This window comes from Balaenoptera physalus, assembly GCF_965194825.1.
Source record: "Balaenoptera physalus genome assembly, chromosome: 11".
NCBI lineage: Eukaryota > Metazoa > Chordata > Mammalia > Artiodactyla > Balaenopteridae > Balaenoptera > Balaenoptera physalus.
Window position 1 is genome coordinate 37,758,500 of NC_138896.1, and position 20,547 is coordinate 37,779,046.

General features: G+C 43.8%; 2 protein-coding genes across 7 annotated transcripts in view; both read right to left on the reverse strand.

Annotated features, from left to right (window-relative positions):
• Positions 1-2,495, reverse strand: part of RNF8 (ring finger protein 8) — a 38,443-nt gene extending 35,948 nt beyond the window's left edge. Inside the window, exon 1 of one of the 4 annotated variants that reach the window (XM_082412544.1) lies at positions 2,197-2,495. In XM_082412544.1, coding sequence (XP_082268670.1) covers positions 2,197-2,307 — 111 coding nt within the window. In that variant the 5' untranslated portion in view covers positions 2,308-2,495. The remainder of the gene's footprint in view (positions 1-2,196) is intronic. The other 3 variants (XM_082412546.1, XM_082412545.1, XM_082412547.1) reach the window with 3 other exon arrangements.
• Positions 2,496-18,541: 16,046 nt separating this feature from the next.
• The window catches only part of TBC1D22B (TBC1 domain family member 22B), a 64,332-nt gene continuing 62,326 nt past the window's right edge, over positions 18,542-20,547 (reverse strand). For all 3 annotated transcript variants that reach the window (XM_082412543.1, XM_082412542.1, XM_082412540.1), the window contains one exon: positions 18,542-20,545. In XM_082412543.1, the coding sequence (XP_082268669.1) occupies positions 20,417-20,545 (129 nt within the window). In that variant the 3' untranslated portion in view covers positions 18,542-20,416. The remainder of the gene's footprint in view (positions 20,546-20,547) is intronic.

Genomic DNA, 20,547 nt, shown 5'->3' on the forward strand with positions numbered 1-20,547 from the left:
CTATATCTTCACCATTCACTCTGGCTTGTATGGCTCTCCCCTCATAGCGGTGGTCTCACACAAAATTATCTGATAGTTTAAAATATGTGTAGGAGTACTTTATAGTCCTCTTGTCCTTGCTGCAGGGGCTTTAACTCTTTTCTGCCTGCCCCCTCCCCAAGACTCTCAGTGCTACCAAGCTATTCAGAAGTAATGAATTAATCCACCACAACTGAATCTTAAAGAACAATTAACATAACCACTAAATTCCTTACAGGGTTGTGTGTGAGTGTGGTATATGTGCAAGGCTCAGATTAAGTGATGTATGTGAAAGCCCAGTCCTATACAAAATAAGGTATAGTTACTATTATTCAGGTATTAGTATCTTCATCTGTTAAACTTCCTAAAGGTATATGCTTTTGGAAAGGGTCGTGCAGGGAAGGCCAATGCTCAAGCTGAAAGAATGAATGCCTAATATGGACTTTTAGGCACTGATAACGTGGATAGAAGAGAGACTGGGGGCAGAGGTATCTTCCTCGTGTTCTTCAATTCACAGCATACAAGTAATCCTTTATAATCCCCAAATCTAGCAACATTTAAGGCTGGACCTGAATTCCTCCTCTGACTGTTCTTAGGATAGTACTAAATAAACCACATCTTGGCACTTGATCATACAGTCTGCCTGGATGTTCTCAAACTGCTTCATTGCATAAAATCCTCTTTCCCCGTTCAAGCAATAAACTCTTTGAGAGCAAAAGTCATTATTATTTGTCCCTCTCATACTACAGCAAACAATGCAAGTACTCAGTAAATACCTGGGAGACTGAATTGAGACTATGTTATTTACAGGAAAAATCTAGTTAAACATACAAAATTATCAAAAGACTTCTTTTTTTTTAAATTTATTTATTTATTTTTGGCTGTGTTGGGTCTTCGTTTCTGTGCGAGGGCTTTCTCTAGTTGCGGCAAGTGGGGGCCACTCTTCATCGCGGTGCGCGGGCCTCTCACTATCGTGGTCTCTCTTGTTGCGGAGCACGAGCTCCAGACACGCAGGCTCAGTAATTGTGGCTCACGGGCCCAGTTGCTCCGCGGCATGTAGGGATCTTCCCACACCAGGACCCGAACCCCTGTCCCCTGCATTGGCAGGCAGACTCTCAACCACTGCGCCACCAGGGAAGCCCCAAAAGACTTCTTTATCCTTCACACAAATCATTTCCAAAACCAAAACGGTTCCCAATCACCACAAGCTGGTCCCAGATCTAGCCCTCCTTCCCAAGCTGACTGCACTCTCTCTCCTCTCTCTTCCATCACCCTCTCTAGAACAACCTCCCCAGTCCTAGCGGCCTCCAACTTAAACCGTACCTCACCTGTCCTCTTTAAATTTTTTTCTTTGTATTTATAACCGCATTAGAGGACATCATAAGCAGCTTCTGGAGAGAATTCTTGTATTTCTGAAGCCCTACCTCAACCCATCTAAGGGGGTGCCAGTCGGCAGTACCGAGACTCGCAGGATAATTGTGGCCCACACCAAAGCGCCAATTTTCCTCAAGAGTTGGAAAGGAAAAGGGCATTTTTACGTAAAAGTCTGAGTATTTTAAGGGACACGACCTCGAACTCGCAATCTTTTTCAAAATAAACTTGAGAAAGTTCACGCTCTCAGCAGTCCTCCGAGGTTCCCCCCCAAGACCCCGGACGGTTCCGTGACTCTCGGAAGTTGGGGCAGCTCCGCCTCCCAGTTCCGCCGCCCCGGCAGGGCGCAGGCGGGCGCTCCGGGTGCGACCCCAATAGGGGCTGTCCCAGCTCCCCAACCCATCAACACAGTCGCCTCCTTCCCCCGCGAAACCCCAGCAGTTCTCACATCCTCTACGCCCACCTCTCGCTCTGCCCCTCTACCAGGCTCCTTCCCGCAACCCAGACACCGGCCCCAGCTCGCCCCTCGGGCCTAGGCCGCTCTCCACGGGGCCATCTTTTCTCCCACGCGATCATACTTCCCCCGGACACCGCCCACCTCAGACCCCCACAACCGCTCGCACCAGACCCCTCTCTCCGTTCCCTCCCCCCAGGGCCCACCCTTCACCGCTCTCTTCTCTTCCTCTCCCACCTCCACTTTTCCATTCATCCCGCCCGCCGGGACGCCGGGCCTCCCTCCGGCCCTCCCTCCGGCCCGTGCCTCCTCCAACTCCCTTCCCTCACCTTAGGAAGACCCCTCCCCCTCACCTCGTTTCCATCCTCCAGCAGCAGCCACTCGGCGTTCATCCCCACCCGCCGCAAGCACCAGCTCCGGTCACCAGCGCGGCCTTCCGTGACCAGGGAGCCAGGATCCCCCATAGCCCACTCGGCCCTGGGTCGCGGTCAGCACAGAGCGAGACCCCGACCCGACTTCCCGCCGCCTCTCGGTTCCCTCGCGGGAGCCATACCTACGCTACAGACAGAAGCAATCGCTGGGTGTTCGCGATCGAGGCGAAAGCTCGCCTGGGCTCCGCCCCGAGCCCGCCCAAGGCCGGCAAGCCGGAGTCACTGCGCCTGCGCGACAGAAGGGCGCTTGGGACCCTGGAAACCAGGTGAGGGCGGTTTAGCCCGAGGGCCGGCACTTGTTGCCCGACGTGCCCTCATGCTCCCGACACACCTTTCTCACCCTTTATAGCGACCCCACCCCAGTTCTAGCCTCCCCACACTGGAGCCTCTTCTCGCTTTTCCTCTCTCTTTTTAAAAATTTTGCTTTGTAACGATTTCCATGTTATTTAAAATTATAACCAACTTTTAAACAACTTTTAACTTGTGATAAATTTAAAATCTGTTAAACCTGTTTCTAAACAGCACCTCTTTTGCCCGATCTTCTTTTACTACCGCATTTTTAAAAACTCAGACTGAAAAAATATTATTAAAAAAAAAAAGAATTCCCTGGCTGTCCAGTGGGTCGGAGTCTGCGCTTTTGCTGCCTGCGCAGGATTCCATCCCTGGTGGGGGAACTAAGATCCAGCAAGCCGAAAGCCGTAAGGCGCGACCAAAATATATATATATGTTAAAAAAAAAAAAAAAACTTAGACTGTACTAGGCAAATCTATCCAGGCAGAAAGCACAGTTACCTGCTGCTAGGTGTGGAAGCCAGGAGGTTGAACGCAATGGACTTGAGGGAATTTTCGGAGGTGATAGAAATGTTCTAAAACTGGATTGTGGTATACACCGGCACATAATATTGTACATCAACTCTAGTGAATTAAAAATAAATAAATAGGGCTTCCCTGGTGGTGCAGTGGTTAAGAATCCGCCTGCCAATGCAGGGGACACGGGTTCCAGCCCTGGTCTGGGAAGATCCCACATGCCGTGGAACAACTAAACCTGTGCACCACAACTACTGAGCCTGCTCTCTAGAGCCCTCGTGCCACAACTACTGAAGCCCGCGCACCTAGAGCCCGTGCTCCGCAACAAGAGAAGCCACCTCAATGAGAAGCCTGCACACCACAATGAAGAGTAGCCCCTGCTCGCTGCAACTAGAGAAAGCCCGCGCGCAGCAACGAAGACCCAACGCAGCCAAAAATAAATAAATAAAATATTTTTTAATAAATAAGTGAAAATGAAACTAGATTGTGGTGATGATTGCACAACTGTATAAATTTACTAAAAAGTCCTTGAAGCATACACTTCCAATGGATGAATTTTTTTAAATTTTATTGACATATAGTTGATTTACAATGTTGTGTTAATTTCTGCTCTCGAGCAAAGTGACTCAGTTATACATATATATATTCTTTTTTAAAAAATATTTATTGACTTATTTAATTATTTGCGCCCGGTTTTAGTTGCGGCATGCAGGATCTTCGTTGCCACATGCGGGATCTTCGTTACCGCATGCGGATCTAGTTCCCTGACCAGGGATCCAACTTGGACCACCTACATTGGGAGCACTGTCTTAACCACTGGACCACCAGGGAAGTCCCTATATGTTCTTTTTAATATAATTTTCCATTATGGTTTATCACAGGATATTAAATATAGTTCCCAGGGCTATACTGTAGGACGGTGTTGTTTATTTTATACATAGTAGTGTGTATATGTGAATCCCAAACTCCTAATTTATCCCTCTCCCCCACTTCCCCTTTGGTAACCATAAGTTTGTTTTCTAAGTCTGTGAGTCTGTTTCTGTTTTATAAACAAGTTCATTCGTGTTATTTTTTAGATTCCACATGTAAGTGATATCATGTGGTATTTGTCTTTGTCTTTCTGACTTACTTCACTTACGATAATCTCTAGTTGCATCCATGTTGCTGCAAATGGCATTATTTCATTCTTTTTTATGGCTAATATTCCATTGCATATATATACCACATCTTCTTTATCCACCAATGGATGAATTTTATGGTGTGTGAATTATCCTCAATAAAGCTGTTAATTAAAAAAACAAACAAAAAACCTCAGACTCTTTCGTTTGATTCTGCAGTATAGTCTGGTAGCTGTTCCCTGTAGCAACTACCTCTGTTAATAACTCAATGCCCCCTTTTGTCTTTTCAATTTTCCAATACGTAGTTAACAATTTTCTCTAATTCTGTTGGCAGAAAATATATATACTAAATGAATCATACAAAGTGCAATAGTAAATGGCTAAATGCCAAGTACTAGGCCAAGCACCCTACATACTTTATCCTATTTGCTTCTCACAAACAATATAATGATGGTGGTTACAATTATAATTTCTACTTTAGGGTTGATGAGAAAAGAGGCACAGAGAGGTTTAGTAATCTTCCCAAAATAACAAGTTAAATAGTGGAGGAGGCTGCCAATTCAGGTCTGTTTCCTAACCATGGTTGCAGTCCCAGCCTGGAACATTTTGTCTGTGTGGCATTGTCAGATCAAGAATTTCAGCCTCTGAGTCAGGAAAATTGGTGGGAGCTGTACCTGCACTCATGGAGATGCTTCCCTAAGCTTTGGATGAGTGTCTGCTCTGCCTCCACCCTACCTTAGTGTTCTGTCCCAGGAACCGCAAGTGCACCTAAGGCCATTTAGTTGGCATGTCTCCTTAGGCTCTTCCTGGCTGTGACAGTTTATTGAACTTTCCTTGTTTTTGATGACTTTGACAGTTTTGAGGAATACTAGCCAGGTATTTTGTAGAATACTTCTCAACTGGAATTTGGCTGATATTTTTCTCATGATTAGACTGGGGTTATAGGTTTTGGGGAGGAAGACCACAGAGGTAGAGTGCCATTCTCGTATCACATTAAGGGTGCATGCTATCAGTGTGAATTATCACTATTGATGTTAATCTTGATCACCTGGCTGAGGTGGTGTTTGTCAAGTTTCTCTACTATAAAGTTACTCTTTCCCCCCTTTTCCATACTGTGCTCTTTGGAAGGAAGTCACTGCACAACACACACATGAGTTGAGAGTTACGCTGCACTTCCTTAAGGGCATGGTAACCACAGAAATTATTTGGAATTCTTCTGCATGGGAAATTTGTCTCTTCTTCCCCATTTATTTACCAAGTCATTTATTACATCACTATGAACTTATGGATGATTATTTTATACTTTGTGCTATAATCCAATACCACTTTATTTTGTTACTCAAATTGTTCCTACGTTGGCTGTTGAGAGCTCTTTCAATTGGCTACATTGTCCCTTTGGCATACTCCCATCATTGTGTTTTACTGAGCACTTCCTTACTTTCTAGACCTGGTATGAGCCATTTCTCCAAGGAGCCCTGGTTCCTTTTATTGGAAAATGGTATTAGAAACCAAGATCTAGCCACTGGGTGTGCTCATCGCTACTGGGATGTTACTGGTTCTCTCAACAGGCAGAGCAGTGAATACATGTGTGAATACTAACCCCTTTATATCCATACATCAATGAATATTTATGTAGGTATGCATGTGTGTATATTGTATGTCTGTATGTAATAACATGTGTATATACATAAACATACATATATACATAAACATACATATATATCTCCACCTGTAAATTAAACATGTGCATACTGATGTCTTATAACTCTAATGCATTATCGCTGGATCATTCTTGCTTACCTGTGACCTTCCACCACTCCAAAAGTGAGAAACCTGGCTCCCACCATCTGCCATCCATTTACTTAATCATCATTTCCAGTATACATGTATAGTGGTTATAGAATTGTTAACCCATACACCCATGGACAACAACTTTATCAGTTAGAGTACACAACTTATACACAGGTCTTTTGCCTTTAGTCATATAGACTTAACTCATTTCCAGACTTACTTAGGTCAGCACCCTTTTTCCCCACCCCCTTCAAAGAGGTTGTTTCATACAGTTATATTCTTTTGCCACCATCTGCATTCTATCTGAAATCCCCTGACTTCCTAAATGATTTTTTTTAATTATATACATTAAGGTTCATTCTTTTGAATGTAAAGTTCTATGGGTTTTGGCAAATGCATAGTGTCATGCACAGTATCACAGAGAATAGTTTCATCACCCTGAACAAAACCCCCATTCTTTACCCATTCAACCCTCCCCCAAGCCTGCACCTTGCTTGTTTTATTTAACAATATATCATGGACATCACTCCATAGCAGTATAAACATATAGTCCTCCTTCCTCTTTTCAGATGTATATTACTCCATTGTGCTGATGTACCATTGTTTATTGAACCAGTCCCTTACTGATATATGGTTGTGTTCTTTTCAGTCTTTCGTGATCACAAATAGCCCTGCAATGAATTAGTAGGTACCGCTTTTTAGTACCTATTACAAAATTTTCATATATTATCTTACTTGATTCTCACACCATCCTGCATCCATTTACCTGTGAGGAACCTGAGACTACTGGGCTGCCCAAGGTCTCATTACCATGAGCTTCTTGAGGGTTATGTCTTGTTTTCCATTGCATTCCTGGCATTTTTATTGAATGAATGAATGAAACTCTATAGTAAATGGCAGCACAGGGAACTGAAGCCAGGGCTGCAGACCGGATCTTTCCAGCCCCAAAGTTGCATTCATTACTGTCTGGCAGTGGTCTCTAAGGTGGAATGGCCATATCCCAGGGAGGGAACAAGATGGCCCATTTGCTTGTGGAAAGAATATATCAGGATGTCTAATTAGGATTTTATCCTGTTCTTTTAAAAATGTCCAGTTTTGTGAATATTTTTTACTTACATAAAAGAACATATAGAATATGTATAGACTTTTTATGAATAAATAAATATTCATATATCAGGCTGTATGCTCAGACTTTATTTTGACGCCAAGAGTGCATGATGAAAACAGTTTGGAGTTACTGCCTTCTAAGATTTGGGGATTTTATTAACTCCACCTCCCCTATATCTTCCCTTATAACAGTGATTCCCAACCGGGGGTGATTTTTGAGCCCCAGAGGACATTTGGCAATGACATTTGGAGACATTTTTGATTGTCATGACAGGGACAGGGGTGCTACTGGCATTTAGTGAGTAAAAGCCAGGGATGTTGCAAAACCTCCTACAAATCACAAGACAGCCCCCACAGCGAGAATTATCCAGTCCCAAATGTCAGTAGTGGTAAGGTTGAGAAATTTTGCCTTATACCCATCTCAAGAGGGAAAAATGGAGGTGCAAGAAAGAGCAGGATGCAGAAAAGGAAGTAGGTTGTTATCTATATCTGTAGATCTAACACCTGTCTCATTACATATGCCCAATTAATGTTAATTGAACAGAGCCGAGGAATGTTAGAGTTGGCAAAGGAGAGGCTTGGGGAATGGGAAAGGAAAATGGCAAGCAGAAAAGGAAGCACAGGGCAGGAAGAAGAAAGGGAAAACGAGAAGAAAAATATGGGGAAAGTTCAGCAGATCGTTTTCCAAGATGATTGCAACAAGATCACCCGTGCCACATGCTCTCACAGCGTGACACTGACATTCCTCACATTGCAAGATGACATCTGTATTTCCTTCCCTTGAATCTGGGTGGGTATATGACTCCAGCAGAAGTGATGCTATGCCATAAAAGGTGATACAGCTTCCACGTGGCTTTTTTGGGATGTTCTTAGAGCCCAGTCAACCATGACGAAGTGGAGAGGTCACATGAAGAGGCCACATGTACATGTTCTGGCCAATAGTCTGAGGTCCCAAATAACATGGCAGACATATGAATGAAGGTACCCCTAGAGGATACCATTCTTTGAGTCATTCTGCTGAGGCCCCAGACATGGTGGAGTTGGTCTAAACCATTCCTGCTGTGCCCCATTTGAGTTCCTTACCCATAGAGTTTGTGAGCATAATACAATGGTTATGTTAAGCCATTTAGTTTGGGGATGGTTTGTTACACAGTGATTAAGAACTGGAACAGGAAGGGTGTATGGGGGCGGACCCTTGGAGAGTTGTTGGTTGTCTGCTTTATATACTAGTTAGGGTAATGCTAGCTGCTGTAACATACAAACACCAAACTTCAGTGGCTTAACACAGTAGAAGTTTATTTCTTACTCACGTAATTATTCAGAGCAGTGTTCCTGGTTGGTGGACAGCATTCCATTAAGTCACTCAGGAACTCCGACTACTATCATTCTGTGGCTTCTCTGTTCCCCAGGGCTTGGAGTCCTCTGCATCCAGAAAGCAAAACAGGGGAGGAGAGAATGGAGAAGGCACACCTGCTTCTTAACAGTCTTGTCTCAAAAGTGATATATATTTTATTGGAGAGAACTAGTCACATGACACCACCTAGATCCAAGGAAGTTTGGGAAATGTAGTCCCTGGTTAATCAGCCAATTCCCAGAAACAGTTGTATACTATGGAAAGGGGAGCATGGATTTTGGTAGATAGCTGTCTCTGCAGACTTTAGAACTGAAGTTAATGAATTAAAATGATGATCATGACAAAGCTTTCTCTTTCCCTCTCTCCCATTTCCTTTCTTTTTATCTCCCTGGAATAGAGGTAGCATAAAGGGATGGAGTACAACTGATCACATTTTGCTCACTCTGTGGTTTTTGTGGGACCAGCCCTTACTCAATTCAGTGGTAAACCAGAGGCTACTGCACCATGGTAGTGAGGTGTGTGGAGTTGGAGCTAAGTTGCTTGGGTTCAAATCTCAGCTCTGCTACTTATGAGATATGAGATCATGAGCAAATTACTTGACCTCTCCAAGCCTGTTTCTCCATTTATAAGATAAGGGTAATGATAAGGATAGCATTTAACTTATAGGATTGTTGTGAAAATTGATTTGGTTAATTCCTGTAAGATAGTTATGCTTGGTACTTAGTAAGTACCCAATAATTGCTAGCTACTGTTGAAGAATGGAGTGTCAGCTTCTGCAGAAGCCACCTCCTGCAGGTATAAACTCTATCTCCCTATGCCTCTTCTATGCTCCCTTGTCCAGGCATGAAAACAAGATGTTTTCTTCTCTTTAAATTGATGAAGTTATAAAGTAGAAATCCCTTCAATCAATTTAAAACTCTATTATTACCTGTCTCCAAGCAAGATGGGTTTTTAAAATATCTAAACGAGAGAGCTCCCTCTGTGAGCAAGGGTTGATTCAATCTGGGGGCACATCTCTGCCAATTGATTTGAAGCATGGTTCCTCTTTGTGAGGTACAGTAAAGGTGAGGTGGGACTTTTTCAGTGTTTTTTTGAAAGATAGAGCAGAGAAGAAAGCGGTCTTGATGTAGCATCTCAGGTGAGGTCCTGTGTTTCTCCTTAAGTACTCTCTAACCTTGAGATCACAGGCCAATTTTTCAATAGACTGCTACAATTGGGGGTGGGGTGGGCAGTGAGTGCACAGATGGGTCTCTTAGACTGGGAAGAATTCAGGGTAACTGAAGGGAGGTAAAATCCCAGAAGGGGTGATCCAGCCTTTGTGTCTGGGGGTGGGGGTCAGAGGTGGAGAGTTGGGGCTGACGGCTCCATATTCTTGTTCATTCTACCTTTTTTTCTTATTCATTTATCCTCCCACCTTCTCTCCTCTGCCCATCTCCAAAATGGAAGACTCTATGCTGAAAGAATCAAGGAAAGATGTCTTTTATTTCTGAAAGAGAACTGTTTTAGAAAACAGAAAGTAGGCGAGGAGGAAAAAAGGGACCAACTGCTTTGAACAGCTTGTTTATTAAGTGCTATTTTATGTAAACATAGGGTTTCAAGTATAGAGTCGTAAGATATTTCTGATACTTTTAATTAAGTTTATTATATTTTGGAAGTACTTATAAGTCATCGAATTTATTATATTCTGGAGTATCTGTAATTAGTAATTAAGGTGGATGATTTGGAGGTACTTGAAATTAGTACTGTAGGAAACTACCTTCTTCCTTTTTTGTTGGGGCCCTGGCTGTTTCTTTAAGCATCTATATCCTTTAACTTGCCAAGGATCAGTATCCGGTTCAAATGTTTACTACCCATCTGATTTTATTAAAGGGGGTGCGAGGTGAGGAGGTAGGCAAGAGGGAGGGAAAGAAGGCAGTGGGAATCAGGTATCAATAATTACTGCCTTGTTTTCCTCTCATTGCAGAGTTGGCTTCAGACTGTTTATTTTGCAAGTAATACATGGTATCAAGCACCTAATATAAAATCAGGCTTGGGGTGACTTACAGTTGAATCGTATCACTCTGAATTGGCTACTTTGGGACTACAAAAATCACAAAGATCCCTAACTCAATTCACTTTCATCCAGGGTTGGGGAGAGGGGAGAGAGTGGGGCTATTTCTCATCTGGAGAACCTTGAGTTCTACAATCCAAGGTAATAATGCAATTTCCATCACATTTTTTTGACTCATAAATTTATTGCACTATCAGCTTTAGTATTTATTATCCAGGACTTGTTGAAATGTGCTTACATTTATTACAGCTAGTACAAGCCTTCTCTCTCTCATTTCCGTAATAATGTTTGGAGCTGTGTTTTTCAAACTCAGGTTAACGGTAATGAGTCTTGACCAGCATTTTTGAAAAATGGAATACAATAGAACAGGTCAGAGGCCATCACGCATAGGGAGGGTGGGCACTGTTTGTGAAACATTGCTCATATTAGTGTGTGTGTCTGTACTGGGTCTCAGTGTAAAATGTGTTTTTATTCTGTAGGTTGTGATCAAAACGTTTGAAGGGTTTTTGGTTCTGGACAAGATGAAATAAGCCCATTGCAGTCTCTCTGCCAACAGTTACAACTAAATATTCTCGACAAAATACAACTACCTGAGAACTCTGCAAAATAAACAAGCAGGTAAATCAGGGAGCTTGGAGAAGCTATCTGTATTGGGTAAGTTTCTCAGTTTTTTTCCTTTTTTTCCTCTCAGCTTTGACTGGAGAGTAGGCCCCAGTGGGGAGCTTCACAGTAGCAAAGTCAGCAAAAACTGAGAGAAACCTAAAAGAAAACAACTCTTGTTTCTTCTACTCTACTCACAACTCCACTTCTGACACCAAAAGTGTGTGGGTTTTTTCCACACCAACCAATTCTCTTAACTCTTCAGACACCAACTGTGTGTCCTACAGCTCAATTCTGACGTTAACTACCTGGAGTTAGTGCAGACCTCAAAGGTTAAGGGCAGGCTTCCCTGGTGGCGCAGTGGTTAAGAATCTGCCTGCTAATGCAGGGGACGCGGATTCGAGCCCTGGTCCAGGAAGATCCCACATGCCTCGGAGCAACTCAGCCCGCGTGCCGCAACTACTGAAGCCCACGCGCCTAGAGCCTGTGCTCTGCAACAAGAGAAGCCACCGCAATGAGAAGCCGGTGCACCGCAACGAAGAGTAGCCGCCGATCGCCAAAACTAGAGAAAGCCCTGTGCACAGCAATGAAGACCCAACGCAGCCAAAAATAAATAAAATTTATTAAAAAAAAAAAAGGTTAAGGGCTCAGTCCCACAAGATTGCCCGTTTCAGATGCCAGTCACAAGTCCCAAGTTATCACCTATATTCTGACCAACTAGCTACAAATTGGGGGTTCCCATAACCTACCTCTTCCTCAGGCTCGATAATTTGCGATATCAGCTCACAGAACTCAAGGAAACACTTACTTACGTTTACCGGTTTATTATAAAGGAAGATGAAGAGGTACATCAGGGGAGGTCTGGAAGGGTCCCTGTGAAGTTGGGGAGCACCACCCTCCAGGCACATGGATGTGTTCACCAGCTGGAATCTCTCTGAACCTCTTTGGTAAGGGTTTTTTATGAAGGCTTCATCATGTAGGCATAATTGATTATTAATTCAATCCCCAACCTTCCTCCCCTCCCCAGAGGATGGGAGGTGGGGCTGAAAATTCAAAGCTTCTAATCATGGCTTGGTCTTTCTGATGACCAGCGCCCCCATCCTGAAGCCACCCAGGAGCCCACCAAGAGTCACCTCATTAGAACAAAAGGTGCTCCTACCACTCAGGAAATTCCAAGGGATTTAGGAGATCTGTGTCAGAAACCGGGGGTGGGGGGGAGTGGGGGGGCAAAGACCAAATGCTAGAAAAAAAGATACTCCTAACACCCCTATCCCTCAAAAAATTACAAGGGTTTTAGGAGCTCTGTGTCAGGAACTGGAGACAGAGACCAAATATATATTTCTTATTATGTCACAAACCCCATCTCCCTGACAAGAGGACTTGGGAAAAGGGTTCTTCCAAGTCAGAATTCTCATTAAAAATGTTTTCTCTCTCTCCCAGACCTGTCCCAAGGGCAGCCCTCAATTGTGGGGCAGTGGTGGCAGCAGTATAGGCAGCTAAAATTTCAAGGGAAACACTGTCATTCTGGTTAATTGACTAGGAAATGGAGCCCTGGTGAACCAGAGGGTATAGGGAGAATCCCAGAGAGGAGCCAGCTAGAAAGGGAATCCCCTAATTCTGTGCATGAACTAGCACAAGTTTTACATAGTCAAAACAAACCCTAAGCAGCATAGCAAAGCCTCTGAAAAACTGAAATGACATCAGAACTACAGCTCATAGAAGATGAGACAGAACCTGCAGTTTGAACCTAACTGGATTGCCTGATAAAACAAAACAAAATCAACGTTCTCCACAGCAGGGGTCAGCAAACTTTTTCCATAAGGGAACAGATATTACATAGTTTGGGCTTTGTGGGCCATACAGTCTATCACAACTATTCAACTCTGCTGTTGTAATGCCAAAGCAGCCATAGACAATATGTAAACAAACAGGCAGGGCTGTGTTCCAACAAAACTTTACTTATAAAAACAGGAGGGAATTCCCTGGCAGTCCAGTGGTTAGGACTCTATGCTTTCACTGCCGAGGGCCTGGGTTCAATCCTTGATCAGGGAACTAAGATCCTGCAAGCCATGCAACGTGGCTAAAACAAAACAAAACAAAACAAAACAGGAAGAGAGCTGGATTTCAATAAGACCCAGAGTCTCACACACAGTATTCAAAACGTCCAGGATACAATCCAAAATTGCTCAACATAGAAGACTTAGGAAATGTTAGAACTGAAAACCACAATATCTGAAATTAAAATTCACTGTATGGGTTTAATAGCAGAATGGAGATGACAGAAAAGGAGTCAATGAACTTGAAGATAGATGAAGATAGATCTGACGAACGGAAAGGAGAAAAAAAGATTAAACAAACAAATGAACAAGAGTCTTAGAGACTGTGGGTCCAACATTCCTATAATCAGAGTCCCACAGGAGGAGTAAGAGATTGGTGCAGGAAAAAAAACAAATTTGAAGACATAGCTGAAAGATTCTCAATTTTGGTGAAAAACATAAAATTACAGATTCAAGAAATTCAGTGAGGGCTTCCCTGGTGGCACAGTGGTTAAGAATCTGCCTGCCAATGCAGGGGACACGGGTTCAAGCCCTGGCCCAGGAAGATCCCACATGCCTCGGAGCAACAAAGCCCGTGTGCCACAACTACTGAGCCTGCACTCTAGAGCCCGTGAGCCACAACTACTGAGCCTGCATGCCACAACTACTGAGCCTGCATGCCACAACTACTGAAGCCCGTGCACCTAGAGCCTGTGCTCCGCAACAAGAAGCCACCGCAATGAGAAGCCCGCACACCGCATGGAAGAATAGCCCCCACTCGCCGCAACTAGAGAATGCCCGCGCGCAGCAACGAAGATCCAAGGCAGCCAAAAATAAAAATAAATAAATAAATTTATAAAAAAAAAAAAAAAAAGAGATTCGGTGAACCCCAAACAGGAAAAATGCCAAAACAAACCAACCTTCCAAAAACCAAAGAAACAAAACAACCTACACTCAGACACATAAACCCAAAGAAAAAGAAAAAAAATCTTAAAAGCACTCTGAGAAACAATATGGTGGTTCCTCAGAAAATTAAAAATAGAATTACCATATGATCTGGCAATTCCACTTCTGGGTATACACCCCAAAGAACTGCAAGCAGGGTCTCAGAGAGATATTTATATACTCATGCTCATAGCAGAATGTTCACGACAGCCAAAAAATGGAAGCAAGCCAACTGACAGATGAATGGGAAAACAAAATATGGTATATACATACAATGGACTACTTAGCCTTAAAAAAGAAAGTCTGACATATGCTACAACATAGATGAACCTTGAGGACATTATGCTAAGAGAAATAAGCCAGTCACAAAAAGACAAATACTGTGTGATTCCACTTATATGAGGCACCTAGAGTGGCAAATTCATAGAGACAGAAACTATAAGAGAATGGTCGTTAATAGGGGCTGGGAGGAGGGGAAAATAGGGAGCTATTAATGGGTACAGAATTTCAGTTTTGCAAGATGAAAAGAGTTCTCGAGATGGATGGTGGTGATGGCTGTACAACAATGTGAATGTACTTAACACTACTGATCTGTACTCTTAAAAACGATTAAGATGGCAAATTTTATATAAAAAATTTGCAGCTTGCAGGATCTTAGTTCCCTGACCAGGGACTGAACCTGGGCCCTGGCAGTGAAAGCACCAAGTCCTAACCACTAGACTGCCAGGTCACCCTTCCAAAAATGCTCAAGATGGCAAATTTTATATTATGTACATGTACATTTTGTTACAATTTTTTTAAAAAAGCAGTCTGATAAAAATGATTAATTAGATATAGAACAATGATTTCAATGGCTGTGGATTTCTCATTAGAAACTGTGGAAGCAAGAAGACAGTGGGACATCTTTAAAGTGCTGAAAGAAAATAACTATATCCAGAGAGAATAAATTCAGGAATGAAGGCAAAATAAAGACAATTCTCAGATGAAGGAAAACTAAGAGAATTAATTAGCATACTTGCTCTAAGAGAAGTGCTCAAGGAAGTTTTTCAGGCTGAAGGGAAATAATAGCAGAGAGAAACCTGGAACTTAAGGAATCAAGGAAGAACATAAATGGTAAGTATCTCCTCTTAAGTTCTTTCAATTATGTATAACTATTGAGAGCAAAAATTATAACAGTATCTGGTAAGGTTTTCAATGTATCTTGACATAATTTACACAACTACTACAGTACAACATAAAAGGGGGAGGGTAAAAGGATCTATATAGTTGTGAGACATCTACATTTTACTTGAAGTGATAAAATATTAACTGTAAGTAGTTAGATATGTATATTATAATCCTGAGAGCAACCTCTTAAAAAGTATAGAGATATAACCAAAAGTCAATAGACATATTAAAATGAAATACTAAAAAATATTCAAATAATCCAAAAAGTGGCAGGAAAGGGGACAGACAGGAACAGAAAACAAATAAAATGGTAGACCTAAATCCAACCACATCCATATCATTCGTAAAAAGTCTATATTTTTATTTTTATTTTTCATTTTTTTGGCCGCACCGTGTGGCATGCAGGACCTTAGTTCCCCATCCAGGGATGGAACCTGTGCCCCCTGCAGTGGAAGTGCAGAGTACTAACCACTGGACCGCCAGGGAATTCCCTGTAAATGGTCTAAATGCAAAAATTAAAAAAAATTTAAAAAAAAGAGAGATGACCAGACTGGATTGGAGAATAAGACCCAACGATATCCTGTCTCTAAGAATCCCACATTAAATATAAAGACATAGGTTAAAGGGATGGAGAAAAATTTTAGAGACCAGTGGCTTGAAGAGAAGGTCTGGGTTTTCCTCTCTCGGATAGCTGGGTGGGGTAGGACAGGTGTGTTTGGGTCACTACAGAGACAAGCTTGGTATCCCAACAGCAAAAGCAGTGAGTCCCCAGAGTCTGGCTCCCAGACTCCCCACCTCAGCTATCAGTTCAAGCAGGGACTTTCACATTCATCACCCAGAAGCCACAGTTCACAAACCACCTGCTGAATCAAACTCAACAGGGATTCTCCTTGCTTCCAATAATTCTAATTCAGCCTTTGCCAAAGTAAGGGGATGCTCTGATCGGCTGTAGCTGTAGCTATCCTGGCAAGCTGGCACAGGCTCCAAAGAGTCTGGTCTTGTACAATGTGCTTTATGTTCTCTGATCCTCTGTGAATCTCATCTTTTCCATCGTGAGTCTAATAAATCAAAACTGTCTCCAACTGGTAAGGGAATATTGGAAGTCCTGAGGAGAGGTATGAAGAGCTCAGTTACTGGGCCTTAGGTTCTGACTCCAATCCTTGAAGCTTTACAAAGCTGTTTGACATGGAAAGTCCAATCCAAGCCAAGCCAAAAGCTCAAGATGAGATTCATGCCTCTAGGAGCAAATGAGGTCACTATTCGAAGAATCTGTGCCACTGTCCCCTCACAGATGAATAAAAACAGAGGTAAGGCCTACTTAAGTAGAATCGTAGAGGTTTTGATCGCAGAAAGAATAGATAAACTACAGGTCAAAGTATGCCAGGATTAGTTTGAAAGTTTTCACCAATTTCCTAATCATGATCAAACATATTTCAGAAAATGATTAACTTCCTACATAAATGAAAAACAGAATTTTTGAATGAAGGCTAGTCCAGGTCAGTTATTTTCTCTACCAGCCTCAGGAACAATTAATGGTCTTGGTCCAAATAACACCAAGTAGAAATACTGTCCATGTTTTGTTTCATTTTGTTAATTTTAATTAATTAATTTATTTATTGGCTGTATTAGGTCTTCATTGCTGTGCACGGGCTTTCTCTAGTTGCGGCGAGCGGGGGCTACTCTTCGTTGCGGTGCATGGGCTTCTCATTGCTGTGGCTTCTCTTGGTGCAGAGCACGAGCTCTAGGAGCACAGGCTCAGTAGTCGTGGCCCATGGGCTTAGCTGCTCTGCGGCACGTGGGATCTTCCCGGACCAGGGCTCGAAACCGTGTCCCCTGCATTGGCAGGCGGATTCTTAACCACTGTGCCACCCGGGAAGTCCCAACTGTCCATGTTTTATGAAAAAGGTTAAATTCTAAGGTTAATCGTGAACAATCACTTGAATTTCAGTCAGATCTACCCCCCACCCCCATATGCTTATGGGAAAGTCTGGTCTCCATTTTCAACTTATTTTCGTAAGTTCTTATTGTACAGATTGCTACCTGAATCCTAGTATCTGTTCTCCCCTTCCTCCATGGTATAGAATCCTGATTCTGAGCCAGGCAAATGGTGGCCTGGAATAGACTAATCCCCCAACCTCCCTTGCAACTAGGTGTGACCTACCATGGGACTAAGTCCTAGCCTGTGAGTTGTAAGAGGAGATATTATGGAGCAGCCTTCAGGAACCTTCTATAGAACACTGCTCACACACTTCCTGCACTCTTTTTTGTCTCCTTTCTTTAATCCATCTTGTTGCTTGGAAAGTGGATGTAGTAGCTGGAGTGCTAGCTGCCACCTTGACCATGAAGACCTGGAGGAGTCCAGGTTCCTAAAGACTTTGTGAAACAGACTCAGCACACCAGCCCTGGGTTGCCTACTTCTGGACTTTCATGGTAGGGAGAAGTAAATGCCCATGTTGTGTAAACCCTGCTGTTATTTTTGGTTTGTGTTACATGTAGCTGAATCTAATCCTAATACAGCTCCTAATGACTGAAACCAAGAAACACTCTCCAGGGATTCCCAGGAAGACGTTCTGGGTGGAGAAACCACCATTCCAACCTATTCTTTGTAGAAGAAAAGTGCAGTCAACTGCCTTCCTTGAGACGTTTCACAGTAAGGTTACCAAGAGAAAAACCAACCAACCAACAAAACAAAACAAAACACAAACAAACAAAAACAACCAACAACCCCAAAACCAAAACCTTAATGAAAACCCTAAATGGAGGGCCAGTCTTGGAAAACATTTGAGTTCTGCATGATTTGGTGGGAAAAACACAGTGCAGGTAAGCTGGAAGGCCTGTCCTCTAGTTCTCATTCCGATGCTCCCTTCCTTGGCCTTGGGTTGGGTTTTCCTCTGTGAACAGTGAGGGCTGTTGAGCTAGATATCTCTAGGCTTTCATACAGCACTGAAATTCTAGTCCATTTTCTAACCTCCATTACATTATATACCCCTTTTTGGATAAATTAAATAATCCTCAAGTGTTTTTCACAGTGCTTGGCGCACGGCAAGGCGCCCTATAAACGTCAGCTAGGAGGGACCACGTTACTCATTGTTGTAGTTTCCACAGTGTCCTGCACAGAGGAGGTGCTCGGCGAGTGTTTGCCGCATCCTCCGAGGCTGCCTTATCTTCTGTTGGTCCCCTGCCTGCCCTACAGAAGGCTTCTCCCCCGTACTTACTGGCGTCAGCACGAAGAACCTGAGAAAAGGAGACGTTAGGTTCCAGGTTACACAAATCCATGGCAGAAAAATCAGCAGTGGAGGAGGAAATACACTGTTTATTTACAATTCTTTCACTTTATCCACAATTTCCCATACAAACATAAAAACTAAAAAAATAAAACCACCACTTGGGAACACAAGTGTCTTTCTTTAGTTAGTCCATCGAGGGAGGGTCATGGCCCTCTCACTCTGTGAAGGAGACTATTGAGGCACACTGAAGGGGAAAAGGAAAGGGCTAGAAAGAATGCCTGAGAAACAGCTCCCGATGAGAAATGTAACATGCCAGTGTGGTGGGCTTCACTGGCAGACTCAGGGCCTTACCCACAGGGGAAAACTGCCTGGCTTTCCACGAGGGTGCCGGCTGCCTGCCACCTCTTCACTACCAAACACCCAACATCCAACACAGGTCACACATCTCATGAGCTGTGTGGGGTGCGATGGTTACAGTGGGGGACACCGAACACCTCTCTCTGGGAAGTGCCCAAAACCCCAGGGACACACAGGAGCCCCTCTCCTTGGCACTGACAGTCAGTCACAGCTTCTGTCTTGAATACAATGCTGACTTAAAAATGTAAAAACAAAAGCCCTGCCCAGCTTCCAGGGGAAAGGCGGGGGCTGAAACATGCAGAAGGGCTTCTGCCTCTGTAGTCCTCTCTCTGGGAGGCTGCTAGGGGTGAAGGGTGGGGAGCTCTGACCGCTGAAGACGTGTAAGGAGCACGGCAGATGCTCCACAAAGGCCTGGGGCAGGGATTGAGGGGCGGGGGGGTGGGGAGAGAAAAACTCTGAGACACTGATGCTTGGGTTGGCTGCCACCCGGTCTTCAAAGCAGCTCCATCTGCTTGGCTGTGCTCACTCTAGCAGACTCCCATTCACTTCCCTCACAGGAGGGCACCCAGAAACCAACCTGGAGGTGCTGAAGCCACCTGCCTGGCAACTTCATTTGTGCTAGTGACCTAGATTGCTTTCACATGTTGATGCACATTATAAATATAAAATCATATCTGCTACAAAGAAGACATATATTTATACATCTTTACCCATATACATAATAACACAATTTACACATAATATCTTGGAGTGGGTCATCATGGAAAAAGGGTCTGGAGAGGTAAAAAGCCCCTTCTCCCTCCCCTGCCCTGATCCTTCTCAAGGGATGCTTGTGTACGTGGTCACTGGGGCCCTTCCCAGCTGGTTGCAATGGGGATAGTCTGGACACAGACATTCAGACGTGTAACTAAATGCTGATGGGTGTGTATACCCACATACACACACAGACGCAGGCACACATACAGATGTCTGGTGAGAAAAGGAAAAATGAAATTCCCAGCCCTTGGGTGTAGGCCTCTTCCCAGAGTTATAAGCATCCAGTGCTTCCTCCATCTGAGAACAATGGTCTTAAAAAGCTGCCCCTCACTGGCTCAGACTTGGGCAGAAGGAGAAAGGCTAGGAATTGGGGGTAGAGGGGAGGGGCCAGGAGTCTTTTGAAAACATAAGGTGTTTTTGACCTGTGAGCAAATCAAACTATGTCACGAAAAAGCAACAGTATCAGTTGGAGCTGGGAGGCAAGAGACAGCCAGTCCATGTAGGGCAATGTGACTTGAGACCCTGAGCCTTCCCCTTCTTCTGTCCAGTTTCTTTTAAAGGGGCGGACAACCCTGTACCTCCTTTTCTGTCCTCTCCCAGAGCTGGGCCCATCCACACGTCATGGAATACTGATAGTGGTCCAGGAGAGCCATCTGGAGACATGGAGTGGCAGACAGGCACGCCAAAAAGTTAAGACCTGGGCGGCGGATGTGAGCTTTTTACAGCAGGAGTGGTTCCTGGCCGGGGTCCACGGCTCGCACAGTGGCCACAGTGATCAGATTGCCATCAGAGATGGGGGCAGTCTGGGTCCCCGCGGGGAGACAGCACCTATCGGCGGTAGTGATTGGGGGCGTCAGCAAACATGTACTTGAGTCTATACGCCTCAGCGAGGAGCAGCCCAATCTCTTCGTTGCCCCAGTGTATCGTAGGTAGGTTTTGTAGCAGCATGAGGAGACCCT